Source organism: Panthera pardus, unplaced genomic scaffold, assembly GCF_024362965.1.
Source record: "Panthera pardus isolate Hobbes unplaced genomic scaffold, ASM2436296v1 HiC_scaffold_25, whole genome shotgun sequence".
Lineage (NCBI taxonomy): Eukaryota > Metazoa > Chordata > Mammalia > Carnivora > Felidae > Panthera > Panthera pardus.
Window position 1 is genome coordinate 23,857,151 of NW_026526821.1, and position 26,183 is coordinate 23,883,333.

The 26,183-nt window shown below is 42.3% G+C and overlaps 1 protein-coding gene across 6 annotated transcripts in view; it reads left to right on the top strand.

The window, feature by feature from the left end:
• Positions 1–26,183, top strand: part of LOC109272515 (ubiquinol-cytochrome-c reductase complex assembly factor 1) — a 101,551-nt gene that overhangs the window by 67,575 nt on the left and 7,793 nt on the right. For all 6 annotated transcript variants that reach the window (XM_019458687.2, XM_019458690.2, XM_019458692.2 and 3 more), the window contains one exon: positions 22,937–23,014. In XM_019458687.2, coding sequence (XP_019314232.1) covers positions 22,937–23,014 — 78 coding nt within the window. The remainder of the gene's footprint in view (positions 1–22,936; positions 23,015–26,183) is intronic.

The following is a 26,183-nucleotide window of genomic DNA, read 5'->3' on the forward strand; positions in this document are numbered from 1 at the left end:
GAGGGGAGCAGGGTCTGGGCATGGGCAGGTGCCCTGTGAAAGAGGATTTCAGCATAATACAGAAACGTAGTAGCTAACGTTTACCTAGAACTTTCTCTTTGATGTGCACTTTATAAATACCATATGAGTTTTACATTAACCACAATCTTTCCTTTGAGGTCATATATCTATCCTTGTTTTATAGATGAAGACACTAGAATCAGAGGTTAGTTATTAGTTTCCTGTAGCTGCTGTAACAACTTACCACAAACTTGGTGGCTTAAAACAACACAAATTTATTCTCCATAGTTCTAGAGGCCAGAAATCAGCTTCACTGGGCCAAAATCAAGGTATTAGCAGGGCTGTGCTCCTTCTGGAGGCTTTAGGGGAGACTCTGTTCTTTGCCCTCTCCAGCTTCTGGTGGCTGCTGGCATTCTTTGGCTTATGGCCACATCACTCCCTCTGTGGTCATGTTGCCTTCTCCTCTGCTATCTGGGTCTAGGGGACTTCTGCCTCCCTCTTATATGGGTACATGTAATTATATTCAGGGCCCACCTGAATAATTCAGGGTAACCTCCGTATCTGAAGACCCTTAATCTAATCATAACAACAAAGTCCTTTTCCCCCATATAAGGTACATTCCCAGGTTCCAGGAATTAGAATGTAGATCTCTTGGGAGACCATTATTCCACCTACCAGTAAGGTAACTTAACCAGTCTTACATAGTAAATATGAGCCTGGATTGGAACCCAAATCTGCCAGACTCAAGAGACCATGCTCTTAATCACTACCCTGTACTGCCTGAAAAGGTCATCATTACTAGGAACTATGGCTCTAACATAAGCATTGAGATTTTTAACCCAAGTGTTGTTTCCTTCTTCCTCTATCTTGTATAACATTACTTGTCACATAACACTGAAGTATGCCTGTATGTTGGTCTGGACTCCTTCAGTTAAATTGTTAGCTCCTAGAGGGTAGAGATTGTATCTTTTTTTCTTCCATTTAAAAAAATGGAGTTATAATTCATCTACCATAAAATCCACCATTTTTAGTATATATATATTTTTTTAATTTAATTTTTTAAGTAAATTCACAGTGTTATGCAACCATCACTGTCTAATTCCAGAACATTTTCATCATCTCAAAAAGAAACTCTGTGCCCATTAGCAGCCACTTCCCATTCCTTTCTTCCCTCAGCCCCTGACAACCCCTACTCTACTTTCTGTCTCCATAGATTTACCTATAATGAGGCATTTCATATAAATGGAACCATATAATATGTGGCCTTTTCTATCTGTCTTTCACCTAGCATAATGTTTTCAAGGTGTATCCATGTTGTGGTGTGTGTCAGTACGCCATTCCTTTTTTTTTTTTTTTTAATGTTTATTTATTTTGAGAGAGAGAGAGAGAGAGAGAGAGTGAGTGTATGAGTGTACAAGGCAAGCCGGGGAGGGGCAGAGAGAGAGGGAGAGAGAGAATCCCAAGCTGACAGTGCAGAACCTGCCTTGGGACTCAGTCTCACGAACCTTGAGATCATGACCTGAGCCGAAATCAAGAGTCAGACCCTCAACTGACTGAGCCACCTAGGCGCCCCAGTTCTTCATTCCTTTCTATGGGGTAGTCTATTGTATGGATATGCCACATTTGATTATCCATTTATCAATTGATGGACATTTGGGTAGTTTTCCATTTTTTGGCTTTTATGAATAATGCTGCTGTGAAATTCACGTACAGGTTTTTGTCTGAACATAGGTTTTCAGTTCTCTTGGGTATATTACTTAGGGGTGGAATTGCTGGGACATACAGTGATGCTATGTTTAACTTTTTGAGCAACTCCGGTATTGCATTTTGTATCAAGTTATTTGAATTTCAGTGTGACATCTATTGTTACTTGTTTGTAACAAATAGCATTCTCATAATATGTAGTCTTAATCATATTTCTCATCTTACTGCCAAAAGATTTTTATACCTGTAACTATTTACAGTAGAGAGAATGGACGGTATGGTATAACGGAGGGAGTTCTGGCCAGCATGACCACTCTCTGGGTGAGCTCAAGTAAGTCAAATCACCTCACCTCTCTGGGGAGGAGAGCTAGATGATTTCTAAATTCTCTTCCAGACTTAACATTCCGCAACTCTGTGAGAGTCTGAAAAGCTAGCCTTGTGTTAAATCCCAGAGCTTGTGTTCTGTTTTTTTAGCAGTTCATCATTCTCTGTCTGATTTCTGTTCCCAGACACAAACAAGGTTTTACCCATCTATCCATCCATTTTATTGTGGCCTGCTAGCTTCCATGTACTCTGCTAGGCACTGGAGATACACAGATGATGAAGATACTGTCCCTGGCTCCCCGGTCTAGTAGGAAAAGACAAACATATAAGCAGGTGATTACAGTATTAAGAGATTGTGATATTTAAAAATTGCTGAGAAGGCCCAGAGGAGAGAAGCTTGGAGGAGATGACATTTGGGTTGTATCTTTTCAGATAAGTGTTTGACAGATGAGAGGAACCTTCCAGGCAGAGGAATAGTGTAGGTAGAGGCAGGATTGTGTGAGGACAAAGCATGTTTGCCTTTGTATGGTGACTTTTGTCCTTTTCCTGCAGTGCTGAAATCAGACTCTCTTTATTCAGACTAGCTCCATTTTGAGATCATTTTGGGTGTCCAGTATTCAGAGACTCCTTGACTCAAAGGTCTGCAAAATAACATATTTTGTCTAAGTCCTGGCCACCTATAGAATTTCTCCCCCCCCCCCCCCCCCCCGCTCTTTTTAAGGGCACTTCAGACTCAATTTCAGAGTAATGAAGTTCCCTAAGTGGCTAAGGAGCCTTGATCAAGATTTGGGTTTTTTCTTAACTTAAGCTTAGTTTGGGCTCTTGCAAATGCCCTCTGGTCTCCCTGAGGGTTTTAGTTACATAAAAATATTAGGAACATAAAATTTTACAATATGATCAGCACAGCACAAACTAAATTTCTAACCTTTGACTAGAAACATATATGGAAGGCTTTGTGTTTTAAACTGCCCCCTTCCCAGCCTCCTAGCCTTCATGAGAGGTCATTGTACAGCTCTTTCCATGGTCACTGTTCTCTTCCCTTTTACTGGAGGGCAAAACTAGGGCAGAGAAATAATTTTTATTCACTTCTGAAAGGTTACAGTAATAAAGAAACTCTTGTTAACATCAGAGAACGTTGCAGCCAAGAGTTTTCACAGTCTGGCATTGTTTATTTTACATGTAATTTGGAACCTTCTGCACTCTTAAAATATTGGCACAAAAATGTTTTAACTGTTGAAGTACTTCATTGCAAGCAGCAGTAGTGTGGTGTCAGAGGGGCAGCAGGGCTCTGGAGAGCCATTTGCCCTGTTCCTGTTGGAGAGAAAAACGGTGTAAGCGTGCGTGTGTGTGTATGTGTGTGCACATACACGTTCACTCAAGTATACATGAACCTTTTTGCATTTAGAAACAAGAACTTTCTCTGTCTTGATGAACTTATATGCATACCTTTATTTAACAATGAGAGTAGTAGAACAATCCTGTTTTCCTGTTGCCAGGGCTGCCAGAAAGTACAGAGCTTCCCTTATTTAGGTATTTGATATAATTTTTCATTATCCTCTCTCTCTCTCACACAGACAGTTTATTACTTAACCCTTTTCTCTTACTTTTTTTTTTCTTTTCTTCTTTTGGTTGAGATGTATACTGTGGGCCAGATTCTGGCAGACATTTTACAGATACCATCTCAATCACAAATTGCCTGGTTAGAGAGGTGAGTGTACCCATTTTGTAGCTGAGGAGAACTGAGGGGCAGAAAAGTTGAAGAACTTGGCTGTGGCCACCACAAGAAGTCACAAGCCCAGATCTGACTGACTTTCAAACTTTTGCTCTTTTGGCCATACCACATACCTTTTGTTATAAGCCAACTTGAACCTTTTTTGGAAGTAGGTAGAATATAAGAACAAGTGAATGAACTAATGACTAACCTATCCATTGATAGGAGTAAAGTCAGTTGTGTTGATTGAGATAGTAATAGACAGAAGTACCTGGCTCCATCAAAGGGCTGTTGTTATTGTTGATGTTGTTTTGTTAGGTTGAAATTAAGATTTGAAAATAATTACAGAAGGATCCCATTATTAAATGGGAAGAATACTGGCATGGTGATTGGGCATCCATAGTTCCAGGCTCAACTTTGCTCCTAGAATTTGGAGGATCTTCTCTTTTCCCCCATCTGTTTCATGTCCTGAGGTCTTAAAATAGAGCTATTTATATTAACCTAGCCTTGCTCAGATCCAGGGATTCCCCAAGGGTGATCATGCTCTCTCTAACCTATCTGGTCTGTGAACAGTGGCCTCATAAGCTCTTCTTCCTCCAGATCTTTCTTCCTTGGCCTCCAAAGTGGAGCCTTGGCAAAAGAGGCAGAGGTTACCCCCACCAGGTGAGCTCTGTGAGCTCTGTAGAGGTATCACCAAGCCAGGCCCTTCTCTAGCCAGGGATCTCTAGCAGGGGGCTCCTTCCCCTATAGGAGTTCTATCTGGCTCTGAGAAAAGGATGCTCTGCTATCATATATGTATGTGTGTAACTTCCCAAGCACTTACCTCTCATCACATGGGCTTTGGAGCCAGACAGACCTGGGTTCTAATCCATGCTGTGCCACAACCTTGAGACCCTAGGCAACTCTCTTTACCTTTCATTGTCTACATTTCTTTCTCTATAAGTCACACATAGCATGTGACTTAAAAAATATGATGCTAGTAATGACTTAGTACAGTGCTTGGCACATTTTAGTCACTTGATAAAATAGGCACTGTTTGGAACCTTTCTATGGCACCTAGCGTAGGCTGCCTTATTTGAAGATTTATGTATACATCTGTTATGCCTCACTGGATTCTGACTTTCTGGAGGACAGAGATCATATCTTTCATCTTTGTCTTGCTTATTCTGCCTGGCATAGGTCATGTGCCTTGCAGGCACTCAGTCGAAGTTGGCTAAATCTGTTAGGATGACTTGGACAGAGCAGGGTGGGCATGAATATTTTAGTTTCTCCATCTGAACTTGGGGAAATAGTAACTCCTTATTTTGGAGCCTTTGAGGACAATTTAAAACGATATGTGTGAAGTGTTTGGAGCCCTTTGAAAGGAGGGTACTGGGGAAATTAATGGTGTTTTTGCTTTTCTTGGGAAAGCCCTTTGTGGTTCCTAGTGAATAAATTACTTGGAGTGAGTTTTCTAACACCTCCTACTCTGCTTTTTTTTTTTTTTTTTTTTTAAATAACTGTCTGCTGTACTGCTTCTTTTGCTCTGACTTACAAAGATCTATATTTTTGGTTTTGGACTTTTGACCTCTTTCTGCTCCCAGGAGAGAAATTTCTATCAGAATAATAAAAGGTGTAAACTGTGTGTGTTGCCCCTTTTGTGGGCCTTGGGTAGTTCAGCTGCTAGGGTTAAGAATCAGCAGGCTTGTGGTTTGTGCCTGGTTATGGGGGAAGTAGGAGACGGTTCCCATTAAGCACTCCGTGGCATTCTCTGTGTCTCCCACACTACTCCTTTCATCCCTGTCCTATGCCCTTTTGCTGAGATTCTTTGGATTTCAAATGAATTCTAGTGTCTATGGTATTTTGAGTACAGATAATTTATGACTATGCTTCTTCTCTTTCAAAGACAGAAGGTGTTTATCATCTGCTGTGCTTTGGGTCCCAAGCTGAGTTGCCTGCCGAAGAGGATCCTCCTTCTGGAGGAAGGAGAGGATGGGAGAGTTGAAAAACCACTCACTAGTCTTGGAGTCAAAAGAGTAGGGAATTAAACTTAGTTCCACCATTAACCAGCAGCTTCAAGTTGAAGAGACTAGACCAGATTATTTCTAAGAGCCCTTCCAACTTGAAAAAAATCTGAGTTAAGAGTTTTCCAGTCCAGGGTAGTATTCAAAGTAGGGGAACAGCAGTTTACCAGACTTCCTACTTATTCTGTAAGCTTCTTTTGCTCTAGCCCTGAAAGAACTGGCCCTTTTCCTATTATCCTCAGCTCAGAGGCCCAGAAGAGACTTGAGTGGATTTGGGGACCAATTTGGGGTTTGTAACATGCTGGAGTTGTGGTCTGAAGCCATGGGTAGACATGGATGGCAGAAGAATTCCGCTTGGTGGTGACGGCCAGGAACTGTGTAAAGGAAGTCCAGACTGCTCTGGCTGATGACAGGAAGCCCCATTCAGGGCTAGCCCTCACTGGTCAGAATTGCAAAGCAGTCAGTTTATATTTTGTGTCACTTCAATGGCCGGCAATCTCCTAGAAGTTTGATAGGCACAAAGATGATCCTCATTTAATCTTTTCAATTGAGGACACTTAGTCCTGGCAAGAAAAAATGGCTTGTTTGGAGTCCTATATTAGTAGTAGAGCAGAGATTAAAACTTACCGCTGATTGATTCTTTTTTCTTTTCTTTTCTTTTTTCTTTTCTTTTCTTCTTTTCTTTTCTCTTTTCTTTTCTTTTCTTTTCTTTTCTTTTCTTTTCTTTTCTTTTCTTTTCTTTTCTTTTCTTTTCTTTTCTTTTCTTATTTTAAGTTTATTTATTTATTTTGAGAGAGAGAAACAGCCTGCAAGCGAGGGAGGGGCAGAGAGAGAGGGAGAGAGATTCCCAAGTAGGCTCTGCACTGCCAGTGCAGAGCCCGACGCAGTGCTCAAACCTATAGACCATGAGATTATGACCTAAGCCAAAATCTAGAGTCAGACACTTAACTGACTGAGCCACCGAGTCAGCCCCAACTCTATTCTTTTCATTACATCATATTATTACCTTTGCCATTCCCTGGAGCTCCCATACATACCCTCCATTTACCTTCTGTGATACAGATCTCTTTTGATCCTTTTCTCTTTAGGTCAGTGTTCTAGTGTCTAGCACAGTGTTTAGTACATAATAGGCCTTTATCAAGTGTTAGTGGTTGAGTGAGTGAAATCACAGAGTCTATTCCTAACTCATTATCAGAATGAGAATCAGTGGGCTCCCATCCTATCCCCACATCAGGACACCATACACAGCACTGGGCAGTATTCATATTATGAGCCTTGAATGACAGGATTAGGGCAATAGCACTAAAATTATTATTTAACATTCTATGTATTTTATTTTGCCTATTGCCTATTTCACAATAGGCAAGTACATTCTACTTCCTAGAATGCAAGCTCCAGGAGTTCAAGTATTGTCTCTCTCTCTCTCTCTCTCTCTCTCTTTTTTTTAAGATTAAAAAAAATTTCTTTTTAATGTTTATTTATTTTTGAGAGAGAGAGACAGAGACAGAGTGCGAGCAGGGGAGGGGCAGAGAGAAAGGGAGACACGAGATCCGAAGCAGGCTCCAGGCTCCAGGCTCCAGGCTCCAGGCTCCAGGCTCCAGGCTCCAGTGTTAGCACAGAGCCCGATCCAGGGCTTGAACCCACAAACCGTGAGATCATGACCTGAGCCGAAGTCGGACACTTAGCTGACAGAGCCACCTAGGCGCCCCTTAAGATTTTATTTTTAAGTAATCTCTACACCCATTGTGGGGCTTGAACTCACAACCCCGAGATCAAGAGTTGCACGCTCTACAGACTGAGCCTGCCGAGCAGCCCTGTATTGTCTCATATTTATTGCTGTAGCTTCAACTCCTAGAACAGTGTTTGGGGGATGGTTAACACTGAATATACATTTGTTGATGATGAAGGCACTATTGAATTTCTTTTTCCCTTCAGGCTCAGCATCATTATTAATTTTATGGCTCTATTAAGGATTTTTTTATTCACTTATTTAGGGAACATTTTTTTTCAATTTTTTTTAATGTTTATTTATTTTTGAGGAGAGAGGCAGAGCGCGAGTCGGGGAGGGACAGAGAGAAAGAGGGAGACACAGAATCCGAAGCAGGCTCCAGGCTCTGAGCTGTCAGCACAGAGCCTGATGCGAGGCTCGAATCCACGAACCGCGAGATCACGACCTGAGCTGAAGTCGGACGCCCAACTGACTGAACCGCCCAGGTGCCCCATATATAGGGAACATTTAGGGAACATCCTCACTGTGTGCTAATCTGCAAATGCTGTTGGTAGAGAGTGCACCAGAGAGATCTTACAGGGCTTACAGTCTCTAGCCTATACCAAAAAGAGAAATGAAGTTGAATTTTTCCTGGGTTAGGTTCTAAACTAAATAGATAAACAAGTAAGATTTGAGTTCACCTGTTTTTTTGCTTGTTTTGTTGTATTTTTGCTGCAGCCTTCTGGAGAAGCTGGCCCAGCCCAGGGCTGAGTGTGATGGCGGGATGGTACTGGAAACTAGGCAGCCCCCAGAGGCTGAAGAGAGGGATGGAGACTGGCAGCCCTGGCTCCAGTGGAGGAGTGGGTTGGGTTTGTAACTTGCTTTCTAAGGCAGAATCACAGTGGTTGAGAGCCCTCGGGCACCAAAGCCAGACTGGGCTCAGATGCCATCCCAGCCGTGTGACCTTGGGTAAGGTCCTTAGTCTCTGTGCCTCCATTTTTTTTCCTCTGTAAAATAGGGATAGCTATAGTACCTACCTCACCTTAGAGGTTTAAGAGAGTTTAACCTTATGGAGGTTTAAGAGAGTTATCACGTGTGAGAATTTTTGAACAGTGCCTGGGGGCTAGGCAGATGTTTGCAGATACTCATTTTGTTACTTATTGTTAAGTATTTTCATGTCACATGGTAATGTAGAAAGAAAAAATAAAGGCAGTTTTGCATAATTTAGATGGAAAAACTGAGTTTCAGAGATTTGTCTTTGAGAGTCACAAGGTGGCAAAATGGAGCTGACTGAGCCCAGAATTTACTTAGATTTCAAAGCATTTCTAAGGTCTGAGTGGGACTTGTTGAAGACAAATCACTAGAGAGAGCAACTTTTTAACAGATACAGCATTCCAACTGAGGCTTTCTTTTTTCTTTGGATAAAATGTTTACCCTTTTAGTAACCTTTTACTGAAAAAAGAGGCCAAAAAGAATTAGCCTATAGAGACAAGTGTCCATTCCATTTCCTGGGAATCTGAACGTTACTGTTTGTCTCACCATTGACCGCCTCATTACTTGCGCAAGAGTACCTCTACTAGAATTCAGGCTTAGCCATTCCCAGGATACTTCAGCAGGATTCTATCAGGTGGATGGCAGTTCTGTTTGAGCCTTAAGACAAAAAGAATGTTGGACTAGGAATCAGATGACATTGTTTCTCTGAACATCTTGACCATCTATGAGCTGGGTGATAATTGGTAAGTCACCTTTCTGACTCATTTCTCTCCCTCTACTCTCTCCCCCTGCTCATATGCATTTCTACATTTCTACAGCAGGGAACAGCCTCTTTCTCAGGTTACCACAGGATCAGTGTTTTGGAAATTGTATGGTTCTGAGCAATAAACAGTAAGGAAACAGTAGTGAAAGACCAGCATTCTTTATGACCTGTAGAGAACAATGGAAATGTCCACCTTACTGTTTGGAGCTGTATGTAGACTTGGTCTGACCTGTTTGGGGCTGTAGACTTTGGTCTGACCTCCTCTCCTCAGCTGGAGTCACTAGTTAACATGTGTGATTCAGTTGATTAGGGTGGCCCATCTCTTTTGCTCCCCATTACTGCAGAGAAGGAGAAGACAGGACTGTTTTGTAAAAAATGCTAGAAATCTCAAGATTGGGAAGGGCATAGATCCTCAGGAAATGTTTTCCAGGCAACATGATGTCTGTCTTGGAATTGCTGAGTGGGAAAGGATTGTGGCTGGAGTCAGTGAGCTCAGTGTTGCCTCCAGGTCTTCTGGGATATTTAGATCTTCAGTACACAGGACAAGTGACAGTGCCCAGGCTCCATTAGCAAAGAACTTACTAATTTGTTAATTATCCATTTTCATCTGTTTTGTTTATAAGTCTGTGCTTTTGAGATAGCTGGTTATTGATGGGGAACAAGCATCCTGTAGTGTTCTACAGTCCCCAGTCTGCCTAAATTTAATAAAAAGTCATTTAGGGGTGCCTGGGCGGCTCTGTCTGGACTTCGGCTCAGATCATGATCTCGCGGTCCGGTCCGGGGTTCAAGCCCCACGTTGGGCTCTGTGCAGGCATCTCAGCTCAGCCTGGAGCTGCTTCAGATTCTGAGTCTCCCTCTAACTTTGCCCCTTCCCACTCATGCTTTGTCTCTCTCTCTCTCTCTCTCTCTCTTTCTGTCTCAAAAATGAATAAACATTAGGGGCGCCTGGGTGGCTCAGTCGGTTAAGCGTCCGACTTCAGCTCAGGTCACGATCTCGCGGTCCGTGAGTTTGAGCCCCGCGTCGGGCTCTGGGCTGATGGCTCAGAGCCTGGAGCCTGTTTCCGATTCTGTGTGTCCCTCTCTCTCTGCCCCTCCCCCGTTCATGCTCTGTCTCTCTCTGTCTCAAAAATAAATAAACGTTAAAAAAAAAATAAAAAAAAATGAATAAACATTAAAACTTTTTAAAAAAAAATCATTTAAAAAGCAACATCATGCCTGCAGCTTTTCTGCACTCGTAAGTGCAGTCATGAGGTCCATGGTGCATTTGGGAGCCCGCAAGTGTCTCTGGAAACCTAAGGTGTGTCAGCATCCTGCTGACAGTAATCAGACCTCATGACTGCAGGTAGAATGCAGAGGCCCCAGAGGGATGATATCCCTTGACTGGTAGTGAACAGATTACTGGGAACGGGGATCAGCTCTAGGCCCTGATGTTCTGTACTCCTGCTCCGCTGGAGACGCCTGCCGGGCTCTAGCTAAGTACACATCTTGCTCATATTACATCTTGTTCAAGTAAGATTTTCCATTACCACAACACAGGAGACATTGAGGGCACTGTGATTGCTAAAACCCTACAAGACTGGTTGTCTGCCCTTAGTGCTACCAGGGTCAGAAAGTCATCAGCTTATGATTACATATAACTGTTATATTCTTTTTTCAGCTAGCATTTAGTGAGGTCTGATTATGTGCAAGTCATGGCCTCCTCACCTTTTCCCCTCCACACCCACTGCTGATCCTGCTATAGACATTTCTCTTAAAAGCATTCCTTCCTCTTTATTCCCGTTGCCATTTATGCTAATTCAGTTCCTTACCAACTCTCACTTACACCATTGCTGCAGCCTCCTCTAGTATTCCTTTTTTTTGAGAGAGAGAGAGAGAGAGAGAGAGAGAGCACGTGCATGTGCACGAGAGTGCACGTGAGCAGGGGGAGAGGGGCAGAAGGAGAGAGAATCTCAAGCAGGCTCTCAGCAGGCTCCATGCTCAGTGTGGAGCCCGACATGGGGCTCAATCCCACAACCCTGGGATCATGACTGAAGCCGAAATCAAGAGTCATATGCTCAACTGAATCACCCAGGCACCCTATCTCTTCTGATGTTCCTGCCTCTGGTCTTTCCCCCAACTTTGTGGTCTGTACTTTATACTTCTACGGTTAATTTTCAGGAACAAATCCGTCGATGCAACTTCCCTGTGCTTAGACCTCTTCATGTGGCATTCAGGGTAATTTCCAGTCAAACATATACTGACTGCCTTTCTCCAGTTCTGCCTTCTGCTTCTTCCCATCATGGCATCTCTGTTACAGATTTTTCTCTGAAAATGCAGTATTTGTTCACCTCTCTGTGGCTTTGCACATACCATTCTTTCAGTCTGAAAAGTAATAATCCCTGTTCACCCTTTATATAATAAATGTTGCTTCATCTCTGAAGCCTCTTAGCCCTGAGACTCACCATTGCCATTTTTTACAGTGTGCTAGGTGTTATAATCATTTGTGTGTGGAATCTCTTTCACGTGAGACCACAGACTTCCTCAGGATAGGTACTATGTTTCATTCATCCTTCATGTCTACTGCATACCGTAATCCCTTGAATATAGTAGGCACTCAGTATATCCTTATTGAACATGTACAAGGCAGTGTAGAATTCTGCACCCAGACAGCTTACAGTCTAGCAAGGAATATAAGTTACTTCATGAAACTACTGCTCAGAATGGGATAGGTATTGTAAGAGAGGCTTTAATGTTTGTACATGGTTAAGTCACAGATTGAAATTCTTGTGTGAGAAGAATCATTTGTAATTGGAATTTTCTTTTTTCTTATTGTAGTAAAATATACATGACATAGTATTTGTCATTTTAACCATTCATAAGTGTACAATTTGGTGGCATTAAATGTATTCACAATATTATGTAGCCATCACCTGTCTATCCCAATTTTTTTTATCATCCCCAACAAAAATTCCCTCATTTCCACTTCCGCCAACGCCTTGTAGCCTCTATGCCTATCCTAGGTACTTCATATAAGGGGAAATCATACATTTGTCCTTCTCTGTCTGAGTTATTTCATCAAGTGTAATATTTTCTTTCTTTCTTTCTTTCTTTCTTTCTTTCTTTCTTTCTTTCTTTCTTTCTTTTTTTAAAAAATTCTTTTTTAACTTTTATTTATTTTTGAGACAGAGAGACAGAGCATGAACGGGGGAGGGACAGAGAGAGAGGGAGACACAGAATCGGAAGCAGGCTCCAGGCTCTGAGCCATCAGCCCAGAGCCCGACGCGGGGCTCGAACTCATGGGCCGCGAGATCGCGACCTGAGTTGAAGTCGGACGCCTAACCGACTGAGCCACCCAGGCGCCCCTCAAGTGTAATATTTTCAAGGTACATCTATGTTGTAGCATATATCCATTCCATTCCTTTTTAGGGCTGAATAGTATTCCATTGCATGTAGATACCACATTTTGTGTATCTGTTCATCTGTTGATGTATGCGTAGGTTGTTTCCACCCTTTGGCTATTGTAAATTATGCCGTTATGAACATTGGTGTACAAATATCTGTTTCAGTCTCAGCCTCGATTCTTTGGGATATATACTTAGGAGTGGAATTGCTAGGTCATAGGGTCATTCTGTGTTTAACTTTATGAAAAATCATCAAACTATTTTTCACAACACTGTACTATGTTACATTCTCACCAGCAATGCATGAGAGTTCCAGTTTTTCTACATCCTCCCTAACACATGCTATTTTCCTTTTTTTAAAATTATAGCCATACTAGTAGGTGTGAATGGAATTGTCCTTTGCTTATATTTCAGGTAATTGTCTTACAGATTGGTTCTACCTTGATTTGGGTCATAAATGACCATTAATAAATTAAACTGTTTTCACTTCCCAAATCTTGTATTTAACAACAGGAAACCAAAGCCTGATCAAAACTTTCATGCACTGGCACTTGTTAGCAGAGCATAAGCCCTTTCTTAAACTTGGAAGTATAGCAGAAGGGCACTTCTTAGAAAGTTTCCTAGTTAGTCTTCCATAGCGCTTGTTATAGAGCAGGCAGGGATCAAAGGTCTGGTAAAGTTTAGCCTGTTCACCTGAGAGACACTATTATCTCGTTAGAATGTTCAGTGAGAGGGGCACGTGGGTAGCTCAGTCAGTAAAGCGTCTGGCTTCAGCTCAGGTCATAATCTCACAGTTGGTGAGTTCGAACCCGCATTGGGCTCTCTGCTGTCAGCACTGGGCCTGCTTCAGATCCTCTCATCCCCTCTCTCTTTGCCCCTCACCTGCTCGCGCTCTCTCTCTCTCTCTCTCTCTCTCTCACAAATAAATACACATTTAAAAAAAAAAAAAAAGAATGATCAGCGAGAGAGGAAAAACTCAATTGCCCACTTTGTGTTTTCTTACCCTGACGATCATGAAGTTCTTTCTCTGTTCAATCAGAAGCTCTCCTCCTTACTTCAAACTTCTATATAAGTATTTTGACTTCAAGTCTAGAATGCTAGCAGATGGGAGTCATGGAACTAGAGGTGGTCTTGAAATATTCCAGTGGAAGAGACTGCTCTGAGAGAGGTGTGGGTTTTTAGAGGCCATGTGAGGAACACACTGAAAGGATGGGAGTTGGGCCTCTTCAGGCTACAGTAGTGTTTGGAAACCATGAAAACAGCAGCAGCAAGTACACAAATCTGCTCAACCCTTCCCCAAACCCTTGTACTCAATCTTTGTATTCAAGGGAGCTTTCCTGAAATTTGTAAAGGTGGATGGACGTCACTAATACAAGAGGTAATTATGAGGAATTACCATATTGTGTAATTATGGAGGAATTATGAGGAAATACAAGAGGTAATTAAGAGGAAATACTATATTGATTCATTCTGCAGACGTGTGCTGAACAGTGCACCATCTTTGCCATCAAGGAGCTCACAGTCTAATGCAGTGAGGGAGTGTGGGGGGCAAACTATAAACAGATTAGGAAAATAGTACAATATGCCTTCCTGGTGGAAATATTAAAAACCACGTGAATGAAATAGCAACAAGCTTTAGGGAACTTGAAAGGCTTCACAGAAAATAAGGTAATGCCTCTTGTGTAAAATGAGGACAATTGTACCCTCTTTTACGATTAAAAGCTTTTAATACAGTTGCTGGCACATGGTTGGCATTCAACAAATGTTAGCTAATGTTGTTATTATTATGGAGAGGTTATATTGAATTGATGAATGACAATATATCCATTGATTGCAAGCAACAGAAACTGACTTCAGCTAATTTAAGCAAACAAAGGCATTTATTGGAGGCTAACTAGTGCTCACAGAATGGAAAGGAGAGTTTAACAACAGGCCTCGGGAAGCTCAGGGATTGTAGTATTAACTGACAGGAACTTAGTACGGTCTCTTTGGGATGATCCAACTTTAGCTGCCTTTTATCTTTGGTTATCTCTGCTCAGAAAGAAGAGATTAGGTTAGCTGGGACTCCTCTGCCCATCTCTGTGATGAAGGGACAGGTTTCCAGGGTCAGCAGCCTGCCGACTCTTATGAAGTTGGGGAGGGGTAGATCTGGGCCCTAAGGAAGGGATGCCCAGAGTGAGTGATACTCACCTCAGGCAGTATTAGAGTAGTACTTCCAAGATCTGCTGATCCATTGAGACTGATGATGGAAGCAAACAGGCCAAGTCATGGCACAGCCTCTGGGTGTTTCTTTCATCTGTAGAATCATGAATGTCCTGGCTTGTGACCAATGGTAACCCAGTGTGACCATACCTGTCTGATACGCTTCATTGAAATTTCTCAGGTTTCTCCTTGTTTATTCTTAAGTATGGTAGCTAAAACAAAGACTCTTGACTATTACAGTGATAGAGGAAAGAAAAGTTTTTGACCTTTGTACATGGAATTTCTTTTCATATGTCTATGTTACTTTAAAAATTTCTCATTTGTCAGTTCATGATCAGAGATCTGCTCTGGGACTTTATTATAACTACATATGTAGTCAAACCCTTCCTTCATCCTGTTATTTATTATTATTTTGGCCTAGACATGCCACTGTGTATTTGACCTTGTTGAATCTCATCTTGTTTCTAGGATAACTTTTCAATAATTCATAGTTCTTTGCATTTTACTCTTGTTTTTCAAAGTACCAAAATTAGCAGTTTTAACTTTTTTGCTTGTGTGATTTCTCCATTTCTGATATGATTCATCAGAAGCAGAAATGTATGACATTTTAGGGAAGACACTAGATTTAGGGTCCAGCTGTCTGAGATAAAAGTCCTAGCACTGTCAAAAACAGGGTGTGACTTTGGGGAAAGTCATTTAACATTTTTGAACTTTTGTTTTCTTGTTTTTGTTTTTTTTTTCAACTTTTTTTTTTTTTTTTAATTTATTTATTTTTGGGACAGAGAGAGACAAAGCATGAACGGGGGAGGGGCAGAGAGAGAGGGAGACACAGAATCGGAAACAGGCTCCAGGCTCCGAGCCATCAGCCCAGAGCCCGACGCGGGGCTCGAACTCACGGACCGCGAGATCGTGACCTGGCTGAAGTCGGATGCTTAACCGACTGTGCCACCCAGGCACCCCTTGTTTTCTTGTTTATAGAATCAGGACAACAGTAGCAGTTAGGCTGTGAACTCCTAGAAGGGCAAGGTTATGATTGTGAGGCACAAATAAGATTGTATATATGAACTCATTATCAAATCAAATGTGATATGTGATATGTGTTCATGTTACCACTACCACTATCGTAATTATTATCAGCACACATTTTCAGTGGAGACCCCAGAATTATTTCCTTTAGAATTTGGTGCTGTGCTGTCAGTGCTGTTGGTAAAGGTGACTCTTTGAAGTCTATGTTAATATAACCCCTATAACTGGAGTATGCATGAGACTTGTCATGTGGGATGCAATCAAAAATTTCAGAAATCAGAGTAGATTATAGCTGTTACCCTCCTCTTATCTGTATGTTCTGACATAGAAGCAAATTCAATTGGTGTGGGTAGTTTGATCTTCCCAGGACCATAAGGTCCCTCATCAGCTCTTTTCAACATAGTTACAGACTTACTGAATGCCTTGTCAAGTGAGTAAATGACTGTAATTTTCAAGGATGGCTGGCTCTTGCTTTGCTGTTTTCCAAGCCTGAGGAAAAGGCTCCTGTACTTTATAACCATCAGAAATTAAAGCCAGTGGTTCAGCAGGTATGCCTGCCAAACCACGTACCTCATTTTTTATGACATGATCAGGCTATACAAATTTTGAATATGCAGATTCCAAGCTGCAAGGCTGGAATTTTTTAAATAAATAAGTAAATAAATAATGTATGGATGTATATATGTATTTGGAGACAGAGCGTGTGAGAACGGGGAAGGGGCAGAGAGGGAGAGAGAATCTTAAGCAGGCTCCACACTCAGCACGGAGCCCAACACGGGGCTTGATCCTAATAAGGGGCTTGATCCCATGACTTTGGGATCATGACCTGAGCTGAAATCAATAGTCGACTGCTCAGCCAACTGAGCCACCCAGGTGTCCCAATAAATAAATAATTGAAAAAAGGCATTTCAGTGTAGTAAGCTTCTCTGTGCCATTAAAAGTTGGAAATCATTTATTAAAATGAGATGTAAGGATTATCTCCTGTTTTAGGTTGGCTTTTCATCACAGCTGAAATATGCTTTACTCAGATGTTCACATCATTTTCTAAAGAGGGAGGAAGACATTGAAACTGTCCATCTTTTCATGTTTTATTATTTTTCCATTTCTTCTTGGTATTAATACAGTTTCCTCTGGATCTGCCTAACACACACATACACACAGCAGACACACAGAATTTTATTCGTTGTATTTTGTGGTCATTGCTAAAAGAGCCTCGGTAAATCATTTAGTCATAATGCAAGTAAGTGAGTTATCTGCACCCATGTGTTTGGTCTCTCCATATACCCTTTCTCTCTTTCTTTCTCCTCTCACCCGTTTCTGTGTGTTTCACATAATATTCTACAGTGAGCTCATTTCTAAAATTGAATTTAATAGACTGGTTGATGATCAATGCACATTAGCCTATTGCCATGCAATCAGTGTGGCCCATGGTGTTGACGCTGGAAAGCATTGCTGATGCCATTTCTGACTGCTAGAAAGACCTGACCTGCAATCTTTTGTACTGTGTTGTAGCTTTATGATGAATTTGGTATATTCCTTATGCTTTAGTCAGCAACTCTAGCCCCATTTTATCATTCGTTCATTTCAACAAATTCTGTTTTTGTTTTTGTTTTTTAAAGATTTTTTTTTTAATTTTTTTTTTTAACGTTTATTTATTTTTGAGACAGAGAGAGACAGAGCATGAACGGGGGAGGGTCAGAGAGAGGGAGACACAGAATCCGAAACAGGCTCCCGGCTGTCAGCACAGAGCCCGACGTGGGGCTCGAACTCACAGACCGCAAGATCGTGACCTGAGCCGAAGTCGGCCGCTCAACCGACTGAGCCACCCAGGTGCCCCAAAGATTTTGTTTTTTAAGTAACCTCTACACCCAGTGTGGATCTCGAACTCACAACCCCCAAGATCAGGAGTCACATGCTCCGCCATGCTCCACCAGCCAGGTGCCCGGATTCCAACTAATTCTTATTAACTTATTACTGTTAGCAACTTTGCCTCAAGCCAGTAGCTGCAAAGCTTCTTCTTACCTTTCATGTGCATCAGTTGTGTTGTCCATACCAGCCTTCTTCCATTCTGTCCTCTCACATCACAGTCACACCATTGCTCCCTCCCCTACACCTCCACCCCTGGCCCAGTTTTCCCAGAAGTGAGGCTTAGCTTACTGGCGATGTCTGATGGATATCAGTAATCGGCCACTGATGACCCATCGGGTGACCCATCTCTAGCCACCATTGGAATTGGGAATCTCTGAGTTGTGTTTACCCAAGACTCTATTAGCTGTTCTTAGTCCTGCCTCTACAGATCACCTAAGTTGTAGGTACATGAAGGGTGGCCACATTATTTATTGTGTTTGTTTCACCATAGATAGCATTGGAGTCAGACTGCTCTGTGTTCTGATTTTGACCCACTATTTCCTAGCTTCTCAAATGTCAGTTTCCTCTTCTCTAAAGTGGGGATAGTAACAGTACCTGTCTCACAGAGTTAGTCATTGGGAAGGATTAAGTGAGCTCGCATGCTTAGAGCTTTTTGCATGGTTCTTGGCACATGGTAAACAGTGAGCAATGGGACCTGTTTCTGGAATTTTTGTGGCACCATAGACTGAGGAGAGAGGAGGCTTTGCAGAAGGTATAATTTATAAACTATGTCTTAGAGGATAAGAAGGAGTTAGCATCCCAGTAGATAACGAAGGCAGAAAGATTGCCAGCAACAATTACTTAAGAGAGCAAGGCGTATTTGTGGAAGTAGCACATAGTTTGCTCTGACTGAAGAGTCAGCCGAAAGTGGGGAGGTGGGAGGAGGTGAGGCAGGAAAGATGACCAAGAACCAGATCACAAAGAACCTTGTAGAACTCATGGAGGAGTTTAAACCTGATTCCTCTGTCATTCCCTCCATCCACATAATCTGGTTCCTCTGTTAAGCAGTCACATAAACGTCTTTAAGAGCAGCAACAGCAAAAAGGGGAAAGAGGGCAGCGAATTGGCCTCAAATGAACTGGCGTGTCTTTAAAGCTAATACTCCTCCTTGCAAATACGATATTAATTAAACATGTGCCTTGCAAGATTCATTATTGTTTTGCTTGTGTTCCCTGTTGGTTGTCTCATTCATTAATCTGCTGATTAGTAACCCTGAACTCTTGCATCTCCCCACCCCCTTTTTGGCATTCCCTTTTTAATATACTATGCTGTTCCCCCTGGGACGTAAACTCCAGGACCCGTCCCTGGCCTGCTCGTGTTTGTTTTCTTTGCCCCTTGTGCCTGCCTCTGCTATAACATTTGTAGTATGTGTTAAGTAATCCTTAAGGTAACATTTTTATTATGTCATAAAAAGTGCATGGCAAATATATTATAACTCATGGACTTTGTTTAAAAATGAACGGATAATTTATTGAGTGTGTTACATGAGCCTTGCTCCCCTCCCCATTTCAGCTGAGACTTGCTGCTCATTTAGCCTCGCCTCCTATTGAGTGCTCCCACCCTGTGACATGCTGGGAAAGCAGACCCATGGTTGGCTAGAAATGACATCATAGTTTATGTACTCAATAAAAATTTAATTAAGTCATTACAGGAATTGCAGTCATCATTTAACCCTCTGATTTCTTCTGTTTAGTTTATTATTAAACATTCAGTAATACCAGTCACCAAATCCTGATGGCTTATAAAATATCTGCATGAATTTTAATAGCTTAAATAAATGGGAAAATATGAGTAACTGATATAAAAGGAACCTTTTCCTTGTGGTGGTACTGTATGTATGGGTTTTTTTATGAAAAGCAAAGCATTATGAAAAGGATAAGAGTTTACTAGGAGAACAGCCCAATGCTATCTGGGAGGAGTTTCTCATTTGGTGTGTCCCATCTGTGTATTCATGGGCAGGGCGCTCCCTACAGAATCATCTGGCAGTGGGGACACAGAACCTGCACACCAACAAACAAAAGCTTCAGTGAGGAAATAAAATCCCAACAGAGGTTCACCGGAGGGAATATCCAGCTCCCTGCCTGTAGCTGCTGGACTGGCTAGAAAGGCCCCTTTGGGATGAGTCCAGTAGTTCAGGAAGCTGTTCTCACTCACCCTCACCTGTTGCCTGCAGATCATGTGTCTGCACTGATCGAGCTTCCACCCTCTTCCAGGAAGGGCCCTTTTCATGATCTAATCTAGCCTGGGTGATGATATCTGAAAGCCATTCCTAGCTGTGGCTGCCTGCCATCTCAGTTAGAGGGGAGAGGGAGAGGCAACTGGAGTTAGAATATGGGACTGGAGGTCCCATACATACAGGTCACTGGAGTTAGAATATGGGACTGGAGGTAGCTGGAGCCTTGCTAATAGGGAATTCTTGTCCCGCTGTCCATTCTTCCTGGGTCATAGGCAGCCAGAATGCAGGTGCATCCCAAGAGGAGAAAGTGTGTATGTATGTATGTAACTGGACCTTGCTGAAAACTGAGGTTTGCAGATTAATGTGTTGGTGATCTCTGGAAATGCCCTACAGATGGTGAAATAGATAAAGCATTCATCTAGAAATCAGGTTCTCATCCTGGCTCTGACATTAACTTTATGTGTGACCTCAGACAAGTGCCTACCCCTTTTTGGGTGCCAGTTCACTATTTCCTCAGAGGAATCGAGCTAGGTGATCTCTGAAGGGCCTTCCAGCTCTACAGCTCACTAGTTAGATGCAACACATAAACCAGTTCTGCTGAGCAGGTTCAGTGAATGTTTGCCTCAGAGAGATGCCTTTGTGTTTGACATCTCTGACGTCTGTCAGTGGCTCTGATTTTTCTTGCACGATTAGGAGAATAACTTGTATGGGAGTAGGGAGAGCTCCAAAATGGGTATCAGCAGGTGTGGGTTGTAGTCCCATCCTCATATTTCAGTAGGAACGAACTCTAGCTCTGGCTTGTTTCTGGACTCTTCCTTTCGCCTCAGCCCATTCTGGAAGATGGTGTAAGAAGTTAGGCAGTATATATTTTTGAAATTTCAGAAACATGCAGGGTACTCAAGCAGCAAAAAAGGGGAAACAAAAGGGTGTCATTGGACAAAACATGCTATGCTTGGCGCTCAGACCCTTGTAAGGATGCAGTCATCCACCTGCCAGTCTTAAACCCTGCTCTGGGCCAGGCCCTGGACTAGGTGTCAAGGGTGCCAAGGTTAATCAGACAGAGTTTGTTATGACCCTTGAGTAGCTCACAGACTAGTGGGAGAAACAGGTACATAAGCAACTCTAAACCATATTGTGCATCCAGAGGAAGAGTGTGGACAGAGCTCTGGGAACATGAAGGCTGGAGGTCTGATTTGGCTTGGGTTGAATGTAGGAGGGAAGGATCATGGATTGTACTACCAGCTGCATCCAGTCTCACAGTTTCCAGTCTTGAGTGTCACCATTCTCTCTTCCTTTTGAAAATTATCCCTGACTATGGAACTGGTTTTAGTTTTCGTAAACAAACCAGAAGGTATTACTCATAATTCGTTGCATTGGCAGAGAACTTTACAGCTTACTGAGGCTTTCGGCATACATTGTTGAATTAATGAATGAATACGTGCTAATTCACTTGCTATTTAAACCAGTGATGTGTGCAGGGCATTCGAAAGGCAAGGAAATAGACTCAGAAAGGTTATTGGATTTGCCCAAGATCATCGCATCCTGTGAATATAGCGGAATTAGAACTTCAACCCAGGTTTTCTGACTAAATCCAGGTCCTTTCACTACTTCCTTCTGCTCTTCTTCAGAGACCAGTTATGAACCACAGGATTAAATCAATCAGTCTTTGATTTTTGATCCAAAATAAAATCATCTTCCTGAAGGCAGGAACCTGATGAAATATAAGCACATGGACTTTGGATTCAAACTGACTGGATACTCATCTCAGCTTTATCATTAATTTGCTGTGGCACCTTGGGCCAGTCACTTTACCTGCTTTAGGCCCAGTTTTCTTTGTCCATAAACATGTGACTATAGCACATCTACCACCTGAGTTCCAGTGTCAGTTAGAGGAGATGATGTCCATAAAGCACGTGGCCCATACCAGCTGCTCAGTAAATGGTCAGGATTGTTAACCACAAATCTTACTCTCCATGTAAAGTTCCATATAACTTTTGGCTGTTTCTAAAACCTGTCAGTTTAAATACTCAGTGCTTATTGCACATTACACCAGGCTTTCTCCTCTGCCCCAGCGAGGAATGAAACAGAGACCCTGCTCAAGCATATTCCTAGAGGTCTGGAGGTCAGAGTTTTGACCCTACTGAAGACATTTGGTGAGGGCCCACCTGGCCGTCCTCTGAGAGGAGTTCCTCCATGGTGTCAGTGGTCTCACTGCAATTGTATTTGAAAGCAGTCTCTCAAGATTAACAGCCTTACTGCTTCAGCCCACCTTGTTCTCTTCTCCTCTGCATAGCCTCAGGGGCTCTCCTTTCTCCTCCTGTCTCCTGGTCCTGCCTCTCTCCCTCCTCTTTGCACCTCTGACAACTTCCTTCTGTCTTTCACCACCACAGGCTCCTTTCAGTAGCCCTTCGACATTTCCTAACCTGGTTCCACCATACCTTTCCAGTTTCTTCCCATTTGCCTTGCCTGGCACTTCCCAAATATTTTCTTCCCTGCCTCTGCACCTTGGGACACCATGTTCCCTCTGTCTAGAATATCCTCTCTCCTTCATGGTCCACGTAAGTCTTACCTCCGGGAGAACTCTTTCCCTGCTCCCAGAGCAGAGATCGTTTATACTAAAATTCCTCTATTGCTCACCACTTCTGGAATAGAATTTGAGGTAACATACTGCAGTTTAATTGTTTTTTACATACCTGTTTTCCCATACTAGACGGTTTGCTCCTTCAGCTGAGAAACATTTCTTACACTTTGTGTTCATAGGGTCTAGCAAAAAGCCTGACACATACCTGTGGCTCAGTTCACTAAAGTGACTTACTGATTTGTGTCATTTAGGATCAAAATCTAAAAGAAACTGTCAAATGGGGGAGGGGGAGAATCCAGACAGATCAGGGAAATGAGGGTGGACTAGCAGTTCGCTCTGTTAGGGGCCTTCTCTCTTGGTTCTACTAAGAGTCTATGATAGTTAAGAGGCAAAAATCATATTTTTTGTTTCTTTCCCCTTTTTTCATAGTTTTGTTTTTGTCATTTTGTTTCTGTAGGTTAATTCTTATATCCTGAAGAAGAATATGATCCTTATGACAAACAATTTCTATGCAGCCATCTTGGGATATGATGAGGTAAGGTCATTTGCCAAGCCTTAAGCAGAACATGGGCTTCCCCCAACAAAAGACTTTTTTGATGAGAAACTCTGAGGAAACCTTCAAGGAGACATCATCACTCACTACCCACTATTATGGCTTGGTATTTATTTCCTCATCTTCATTGACTTGGCAACAGGAATGACTCTGCTCAGAAGTTTGCCTAGTGCTTGGGAAAGAAAGCACTATAGAATATGGTCAAATCATTCAACTAGAAGCATTTCTTGAGTCCTTGTCAGGTGCTGGATGTAGCGACAAAGGCAAATCAGTCATTCTCTTGGCCCCAGGTGCCACCAGAGACAGGAAGACATACACATGTAAACAGCATGGTCTGCCAGACAAATCACACAGTCCTTTAACTTTAATTGTAAAAGCAATCTGTAGGGGTGCCTGGGTGGCTCAGTCGGTAAAGCGACCGACTTTGGCTCGGGCCATGATCTCACGGCTAATGAGTTCGAGCCCTGCATTGGGCTCTGTGCTGACAGCTTAGAGCCTGGAACCTGCTTTGGATTCTATGTCTACCTCTCTTTCACTCCCTCTTTCACTCCCACTCACGTTCTTTCTGTCTCTCAAAAGTAAATAATACATTTAAATAATTTTAAAAATGAAATAAAAGCAATATATACTCATCAGAAACTCGTAACACTGTACATAAGTGGTTGAAGTAGAAAATAGAAGGCCCCTTTCTCTCCTGCCCGATTCCCTGCCCCAGAGGAAAACTTTGTTAACAGTTTACTGGGTGTCCTGCCAGACGTTACCTTTGCATGCACAAGCACTTAGATATTTATTTTCTTTACACAAATGGAAGTTACACTGCATACACTATCCTGTACCTTGCCTTTTTCAGTGAACAATGTATCTTTGACATCCATCCATGTCAGAACATTTAGATCTGTCTCATCCAATTTACCATTTAAAAAAAATTTTTAATGTTTATTTATTTTTGAGAGAGAGGGAGAAGGAGACACAGAATCCGAAGCAGGCTCTAGGCTCTGAACTGTCAGCATAGAGCCTGATGTGGCGCTTGAACCCACAACCTATGAGATCATGACCTGAGCCGAAGTCGGATGCTTAACTGACTGAACCACCCAGATGCCCTTCAAATTTACCATTTTTAAGTGCACATGTCAGTGGCCTTAAGTACATTCACATTGTTGAGCAACAGTCACCACCATGTGTTTCCAGAACTTTTCCATCTTCCCAAACTGAAGCTCTGTCCCCCTTAAAACCCTTACTCTTCCCTCAGCCTCCTCCCAGGCCCTAGTAACCACCACCACCTACTTTCTGTCTCCATGAATTTGAATACTCTTGAGTACCTCATGTTAGTGGAATCATACAGGTTTTATTCTTTTGCTCCTGGCTTACTTCACTTAGTGTAATGTCGTCAAGCTTCATCCATGTTAGAGCATGTGTCTCATCTTTTGCCCCTAGCTGTTACTACAGAAATTTCAAACACATCGAAAAGATGAAAGAATGGTGTAATGAACACCTATACGTGCACTGCCAGTATTCATCATACCTCATCTATTTAACAAAACATGTGCTTTTATGCTCATTTTGTGGTGACCTCCAGATTGAATGCAAGCATCACCCCTTCTGGGAAACAGGCCTGGAACCGTCCTAGGCTCAGTTCCTTCCGCCTTCCCTGGACTCCACTTGCTACATTAGTGTTAACTGTCATCCTGGCTGGGTGGGGACTCCTTCTGGGTAGTGGCAGTCTCTACTGTGTTTGCATTTCTACTGCCTAGTAGCATGATACTTGGCGTGTGGTAGGGGAAGAATGAGGAAGGGAGAAAATGCATAAAGGATGAAAATAGGAAACTGGAGTTCAGGCTGGGGGAAGTGTCATCAGCCTGAAGGTAATAATTAAAGCCAGGAGATAAGCTTACAAAAAAATTAAGGGATTTGGTTAGGATCTTGATTCTCAGTCTGCCAGATATCTTCAGTTATCAGAGAGCAATTTAGATTGCATACCACACATTGAACCATAGCCTACCACACATAACATTGATTGAACATGAGCCTTGCAGGAGTGGGATGGGAGTTGAGAAAAACTGCTTAGATCTACACATTGTTTTTGTTTTTGTTTTTTTTAATGTTTATTTATTTTTTGAGAGAGAAAGCGTGTGAGTGGGAGAGGTGCAGAAAGAGAGGGAGACACAGAATCCGAAGCAAGTTCCAGGCTCCGAGCTGTCAGCACAGAGCCCAACACAGGGCTCAAACCCACAAATTATGAGATCATGACCTGAGCTAAAGTAAGACGCTTAAGTGACTGAGCCATCCAGGCACCCCTACACGTTAATTGTTAAATTAGTTGCATTCTGACTTCAGAAAGCTTACAGTGTATAGAAGAATGAGACTTAGAATTGAAGAAATATAACTACTAGTTAGCATTTTTTTGAGTTCTTTATTGCATATGGCTCAGTTGATTCCTTTCACCAATATTAATAAAGGTGTTCTGAATTGTGTCTCTTTTCTGTCCCTCCTATCCCAGTCCATCCTGGCAGAGCCATCTTATAGACATGCCTGATCACAGGAGTCACCCGGGGAGCTCTTCAAATCAAATTCTTGAGCACCTCCCTGAAGGTTCCAGTTCAATAGGAGTGAGGCCTGGTATTTTAGCAAGCACCCCAGGTGACTGTTTAGAGTGGGAAAGTTTGGGAAATATACTCATTACCTGGGACACTTTTTAGAAATACCATTGTTTGGGCCCTATCTCCCAAAAGTTCTAATTTAACTGCTCTAGGTGGGCATCTGTTGTGAAAGTTGCCCAGGTAATTTTAATGTGCATACAAATCACCTAGGTAAAACACAGATTCTGACTCAGCAAGTCTGGAGTGAGACCTGAGATTCTGCGTGGCAGACAAGCCGCAGGTGACATGGTGCAGCCATCTGCAGACCACACTGCGAGTCATGGGTTCGAGAGCTGTCCTAAGACTAGTCACATGCAGCTATTTTGATTTAAATTCCTTAAATAAAATTGAAAATTCAGTCCCACTGGCTACATTTCAGGTGCTCAATAACTTTATGTGGCTGGTGGCTGCTCTACTGGACAGAACATTTCCATCATTACAGAAAGTTCCATTGGACAGTGCTGTTCTACAGCAACCTTTTCCTAGAATGTTGCTTGGGTTGTGCCCTGACAATG